At 36.6% G+C, this 7,263-nt stretch overlaps 1 protein-coding gene across 2 annotated transcripts in view; it reads right to left on the reverse strand.

Annotated features, from left to right (window-relative positions):
- usp43 (ubiquitin specific peptidase 43) overlaps positions 1–7,263 on the reverse strand; it is a 144,217-nt gene that overhangs the window by 54,755 nt on the left and 82,199 nt on the right. For both annotated transcript variants that reach the window (XM_015387900.1, XM_015387899.1), the window contains exons 5-6: positions 4,765–4,900; positions 4,501–4,645 (exon numbers count right to left, since the gene is read on the reverse strand). In XM_015387900.1, coding sequence (XP_015243386.1) covers positions 4,501–4,645; positions 4,765–4,900 — 281 coding nt within the window. The remainder of the gene's footprint in view (positions 1–4,500; positions 4,646–4,764; positions 4,901–7,263) is intronic.

Raw genomic sequence — 7,263 nt, forward strand, 5'->3', positions numbered from 1 at the left:
TCATAATTTACAAATTAATTATAGTGACGTATTTCAGACCATTATTTCTAATAAATATGATAATAATGGCTTGCAGAAAATAAAAACTCATAATTCTGAATATCACATAAGATAAATATTTTAAAAATAAAGCTCAGGTTTGGAAAGTAGGGTTTTGTCTGTAAACTAAATTTATTTACAAAGCTGCAGACTCACCAATGTAAAATAATCTTATAAAATAGAAAATAGGCCATCTGGTATCCTAAAGTTTGGTGGTTGACAGTCGCAAATATGCAGTAAAAAAGAAAAAAAAATGCTGCAAACAAAAGAAGTGAGCTGCAAACAAGTGAAAAAATGTATGATGCAAACTCCAAAACAGGCAAATAAAAAACAAAAAATGCAACAGAAAAATGCAGCAAAAAAAAAAAAAAATGCTGCAATAACAAAAAAAATAAAAATTACAGCAAGCATAAACAACATGGTGCAAACAAAACAAAATGCTGCTCTATAGATGTTTGTGAATGTGTAGTTGGAGCCAGGAAAATAACATAAATCTCTAAAAAACTAGTGGATATGTATCTCATTTAGCTCCACAAACTGTTTTTGTGGAGCTGTTTCACACTATAATCACAATAATTCAGATTACCATGAAAGTATAGATTTAGGATGCATACGAAAAAAAAATAATATTGATTTTCATGAAGCCATGTAGATATGAAAACCATGTCGATGGTTCTGCGCTGAAATCTGAGCTGAAATTTTAATAAATAAAAACACGACACCACTAAGATCCTCTTTCTGCACGGATGAAGATTCACTCACCTCTGCATGCCAAATGCTTGAAGTGGCCCCAACAGGAGAAGAGAGCAACCTGTTATCTGATTAGTTCAGGTATTAATCATCTGTCTACTTGAGGAAGCTAATTTAACTACTTAACAAGCATTGAACTTCGAACCCAACAGGCTTTAGTCTCTAACGATAATTTTTCTCCACCACAAAAGGAGGATGCAACTTTCTTTTAGTGCATTATTTGAGAAAGAGTGTATAATATGTAATGAACTCATGTGCTAAAGTAGGGGCATGTGAACAGCAGAAATAACAGCAGAAGGGTTGGGGTTCTCTGCAGAGAAATACCTACATATTTCTAATGAGCCATCCCTTATGACTGAGAGAGATTTCTTTTAAATAAGTCCACACTTGAAGGAGAATTCTGCTTGGACGGCTTTTCATGAATGATTGACGGAGCCTAACGTTACGTTAAAAACACAGGTATGAGAGAGGCATTTACCATCTGCTTTTTCTCTATAGAACCCAGCAGGAAAATCTACCAGGAAAAAAAGGAAAGGTATTTGAAATGCTTCATACGTTTCAACCAGGCTTTAGACACTTCAATATTTCATAAAATCTGGTCTATTTTAAAAGCGTGCAACTGGATCCGTTTGTAATGTAAAACAAAATAAAATAACAATACACAAAAAACAATATAAAAAATGTACGCACAACTAAGCTGAGTTGGACTGTTTTTAAACATACACAGGTTTTACATTCATCATTATACATTGAAGAAAAAAACATATTACAGCCAGTAGACTATTTAGAGTTTAATCAAATAATTTCGTAATTTCATAATAAATAATAGTTTCAATTAATCTTATTGTTCCTTAATTGTAATCTTTTTTTTTATTCTCCTTTTATGTTTCTTCTATTTTATTGTTTAATTCATGTAAAGCACTTTGAGTTGTCTATGTACTAAATTGTGCTATACAAAAAAACTTGCCCTGTTTTGCCTTACCTTGCCTAATTTTACCATTATTTTCTAAATAATCCATCATAAACCTTTTTATTAGAATGTTTCATTGTAAAAAAAGTATATAGAATGTATATCTATAAATGTATCATATAAATAAATAAAAAATCTTTTCAGCATTAAACAAAAGTATACAAATTACAGCTGAAACTATTAATTGTTTAAAATCTTGATTAATCAATTATTAAAATAATTAAAATAAACCAGTAATCCAATCTGAACGAGCAGCACATTTACAGCAGTAATTATACCAAAATAAAACATTTTGCACTCAAAAAGTTTAATATTTGTCTATAGGTTCTTACCGGAACTTCTGAAGCATCGTTTTGGCTTCAACTGGTTTGAATTTTGTGCAAAATATTTTTAAATGTGTTTTACGTTATCTATTTATTAATTGTTTGATTGAAAGAAATAATCATCAACAAAATAGTTGTTAGTTGCAGCCCTAATACACACCTCTTTAAATTCAATAGCACCGAAAAAGTTATTCCATTTATATTGCATTCAAAGATTCAAAGCATAGCAGCATCTAATTTTGAGAAGGAACGAAAATTATCATATTTTATTATTTATATATTTAGAGTGTGAGTGTGTGTGTGTGTGAATGGGTTAATGAATGTAGTGTAAAGCGCTTTGGTCAAGTTACCTGACTTGAAAGAAAGTGCTATATAAATACATGACATTTACCATCTACCATTATTAAAAAAAAGAAATGAACATTTACAACTTGCATTCAGTGCATGTTACACCTGCATGGTGTTTGCCATCTCTACTATCTTTAGATATATAGGGATTTACTTTTTTTCTTGCCCCAAATGCTTTTTACAACTCAATCAGACTGGAGCAGTGGTGTCAAAAGTACATTTGTTACTTAAGTAGAAGTATAGATACTGCGGTTTAAAAACACTCTGTTAATATCACAGTCTTGGTTCTGTTATGTTTTCTTTTGAGTTTTCAGTTTTAGTTTGCTCCATGTTTTCTAGTTTTAGTGGTTTAATTCTTATTTTGTTGTTTTATCTGGTTATTTTTTCAGTTTACAGGTTTTTATTTTGTTGTCCTCTGCTGCCCTCTTGTGTTCTCCTTTTTCCCAAGCGCCTTTCCTGTCTGCTCTGTACACATCTGCTCCCAATCTGCTTGTTAGTCCTCTCTTTGTTCAGTCTCCTGTATATACACTCCTTGTGCAGTTCCTCAGTGCTGGTTCCTCGTCAAACTTTGACCTACACCGTCTTCATTATCTTACCTCATCATGATTGTTTTTCCACTGATGTCCTCTTGGTTTCAGGTTTAACTTTTTTCTTGATGAATTTTTTGGATTCCTGCCTCAGTTGCTTGTTTACCTCGCATTAAATTTACAAAAACTCACCTCTGCCTCCATGCCTCTGCATTTTGGTCAACAAACCTCAACCCAATCCTGACAGGTAAAAGATGAAGTATCAACGTGACATCTTTAGTCAAGTAAAAGTGAAAAAGTATGTGCTCCAAAAATTACTTAAAGTATAAAGCAACCTTTAAAAAACAAAGATGCCACTATATGAATTTTAAAGCTCAATTTTTCGACTATTTTGAAAAATATCCTTGATAGGGCCAAGGATGAGGGAGGTCTAATTGGTCTCCGTCTCCATCTTCCGATACGCTCTCACCTCAATCCGACCTTTCAGACATTTCAACAACTTTTTCTGAATCCGACATTGTAGCATGACATAGACAATTCGTATTTGCAGTTTGAAAAACACCTGCTTGCTTCTGATGATTTCACTTAGCTACCCAATTAGTGTTTGCATTATATGACTCATCCAATTACACTAGTTTCCACTAGATGATGATGCCGCCAATGATGTGAAATAAATATTTATAAACATTAAACCGAAGCCAAGAGTAACGAGTAACATTTGCTTTAAAAATATAAAGAATAGAAAGTGTATATACTTGTGTCAAAATGTAATGAGTAGAAGTCAGAAGTAGGAAGGATAAATAAGTAATGGAGTAAAGCATAGATACCTAAAAAGTGTACATAAATACATTAGCAAAGTATTTGTACTTCGATACTTGACACCTCTGGACTGGAGGGATATTTTTTAAAAAAATCATTTTAGCCTCTGTCCTGCTCCAGGCTGGAGTTAAGAAGCAACATGGAGTCTAAAATGCACTTGTCGGAGTTTCAATTTTAAGACTCTTTGAAGACGACACATCCTTTTCTCTCCGTTTCAAAATTAGACATTATTTCATGTTTGCCTATCATATAGTACATCCATCCATCCATTTTCTGTCAAGCTTATCCCAAGTGGGGTCACGAGGGGTGCTGGTGCCTCTCCAGCAGTCTACGGGCGAGAGGCGGTGTACACCCTGGACAAGTCGCAAGTCCATCGCAGGGCAACACAGAGACAAACAGGACAAACAACCAATCATACACACACTCACAACTAAGGAGAATTTAGAGATGCCAATTAACCTAGCAGACATGTTTTTGAAAGCCTGAGTACCCGGAGGGAACCCATGTATGCTCAGGGAGAACAAACTCCATGCAGAAAGACCAGGAATCAAACCCCAAACCCTCTTGCTGCCACTGAGCAGCCCTATGATATCGTCTTTCAGTAAAATAAGTTAAATATAAATTGAATATAAAACAAATTGAACCTGTATTGCAGTGTTTTGTTATGCAAAGCACTAAAAATGAAATTATTTAATACATTTTCTCTTCACATTCCCAAAGCTACCTGAGATCCGTGCAGAGCCCCCTCTGATGTAGAGCGGCGGCGCCTGGAAGGCATAGATGACGTCATTCTCAGCAATGCACGTTAGATCGTCCTCGTCAAAGAAGGAGCGGTGGAAGCCAGTGGAGTAAACCTCTGTCAGGATCACCTGCAAAGACAGACAGAAACGCTTTTAGTTTCCTCCAATCTGTGCCAGAATAAAGTCCATCACATAAAGCAAGTTTCAACTTTATACTGAACATATATATATATACTTTTTTTAGTTACCTGGTCTGGGGAGAGTTTCCCCTCATCAGCCACCATCCTCCTCAGACAAGCCACAGAGCCGAACAGAGGCACGGCCAGCCCGACCCGTAGATACCGCTGCCCTTTGGTGCTGAACACCAGAGTCACACACAGAGACCTGACAAAGACAAAAACGAGAGAAGATGAGAAACAACACAACAATCCATCCTAATTTCTGTTCCTTTTTTCTTGCTTGTATCCTCCGCTACCATGAAGGGACAGAAGAAAACGGCCATAAATAAACCAAGCCTTTTTACCATAAATAATAAATCATTAGGACTGAGCTTTATGAGTGCGAAATAATGGAAATCTCTGTTGCATTTTTTAAAATAGGCAGCATTCTGACCTCTCTAGAGGAGCTTATGGTGCTGGGACATAATGGTGTCTTTGCATAGAACCCATCTGAATAGTCTGCAATGTCAAGAACAGATTGTTCCTTAGAGAAAAGGAACCAAAAGAAAAATCAAGGATGAGATTTCAAACTATGAGGATGAATTGTATTCATCAATTTCACTTAGATTACTTTTATCACAGTAATAAATCTATTAAATCTAATAAATTATTTATACTTTGTTATGTAAGTCAGCGTTATACATATTATGAGTTCAGTTTTAGTAAAAAAGATCAATCAAAAGTTGTAGCTTCAAAATAAATGCAAGATTCATCAAGTAGCCAAATGCAAACAAAAAACGAGGTAAAATACATGTGAAATCAGACTGAAATGTACAGAAAGAAATACAAACCAATAAAGACTCAAATTAATATGATAAAAATACAGCTTCAAAGAGGTGGTAAATTGTGTGCCTTTTTGTTTTGCTCCCATAACTCTGGAGAGTGTAGAAAAAAAAGATGCTAATTATTGAGAACATATTTGAACATGATCAGGCAGGCATTAACCCTTTGGGATTTGAATGGGTTTTAGCTTTCCTTCTGTGTTTCTCTAAACCCATCGAGCAATAATTGGTTGAAAAGAAACTGAAAAGACGACATGAGTTACGTCCAAACGATGTCAGTGAAAGGTGAAAAGCTGTAATTTTCAGATAGTTGAAAAGACGTTAAAAACTGGGTTTTCAACACCAAGTATTTGTAATGATCTTCGCTGATAGCTCACCTTAATTGTTCATTTCAGTCACCTTCCTAACTCTGTCCGGTTTTCTCATTATCACTGATTTCATCCACCTGTGTTTGTTCCTTCATATTGGGCTCAGTTCCAGCTATCGGGGCCAGATCATTTGTTGGATTTCTTTTTCTCCTGTCCGTCAGTTTCGTTAGTTTTAGTTATTTCCAAGGTTCATGTCCCCGTTTCCAGTAGGAGATTATATTTGAGCCCTTGTCTTCAGGCAAGTTTATTCCCTAGCCAGTGGTGAGAGAGTTTCAGCGTTTCCATTGTGATTCTGATTTCCGGATTCTGTTCCCTCTGACCCACTGGCCCTGTCTGTCCCCATCTGATCTGTTTGCCTATCTGCATCTGTGCATGTCCGTCTGGGAACGCTTCTGGATCCGTCTGAATCCGAACCTGCCTTCAAGCTCTAAGGATTCCTCTAGGCCTGGTTCCCTCTGTTCTGGTTTGGGTCTGAACTTCTGACAGAGAGGAGGTTTCCTGGATTCCTGAATTGTTCCTGTCTGCTCTGTCTTCCCCTGACCTGCATCGGCTTCCTGCAAGTTCTCCGGGGCTGCAGCATCAGGGACACTCTGGGCGACGCACGCCGGGTCAGGTTGCCAGCCCATCGGCTGGATCGCATCTTTCTAAGGAGTTGGACTGAACTGTGAAACCAGGTAAGTGACTCTCTGAGATTATCATCTCCTGTCACTTACCTGTGTCTCTTCCCCCAGAGTGTCAGTGATTGGGTGGTGCCCCGTTCCCCCTCCTGCAATCGCTGTGGTTGCAGTTCCACAGCCCCACGCTTCAGTTCTGTCTGTTTATAGTTTTGTTTTAATAAACGTTTACCTACTGACTGTCTTACCTTGAATACTGGGTCCATCTGTTCCGTTTTATGACAGTACTGGACTAATAAGGGGTAAAATCCAAACTACCAAACATGGCACCACTTTTAAAAACTAGTCTAAATCAAGAGTATGATGGGCCGACAAGATTTAACCTAAACCGAAGTCTAAATGACATCTGGTATTTTGGGGGGTGGGGGGGTGGATTTGGTTGTTTTGTTTTTTTCACCCACAAAAGATCCAATCCTAGAGCGTGATGTTGACTGCTACTAAGATTAGAAAAGCTTGAACATTATTTCAAGGATTAACTAAGAGACAAGACCTCAGATTTACTAACAGGAGCTTTCCTCCAATAGCACACATCACAATTATTAGGAAAAAAAGATGCATAAAAGACCTTAGAATATCACCAAATATGGAGAATTGGCGAACCGGGAGTCCACATTTTGGAATGAAAGATCCAGCTGTTTAAAGCCTCATAATTTTGTCGTTTCTGTAGATATTGGCAGGTTTATACAAGAAGCCATTTTTTTGTAG

Source organism: Cyprinodon variegatus, unplaced genomic scaffold (genome assembly GCF_000732505.1).
Source record: "Cyprinodon variegatus isolate N-32 unplaced genomic scaffold, C_variegatus-1.0 Scaffold407, whole genome shotgun sequence".
Classification (NCBI taxonomy): Eukaryota; Metazoa; Chordata; class Actinopteri; order Cyprinodontiformes; family Cyprinodontidae; genus Cyprinodon; species Cyprinodon variegatus.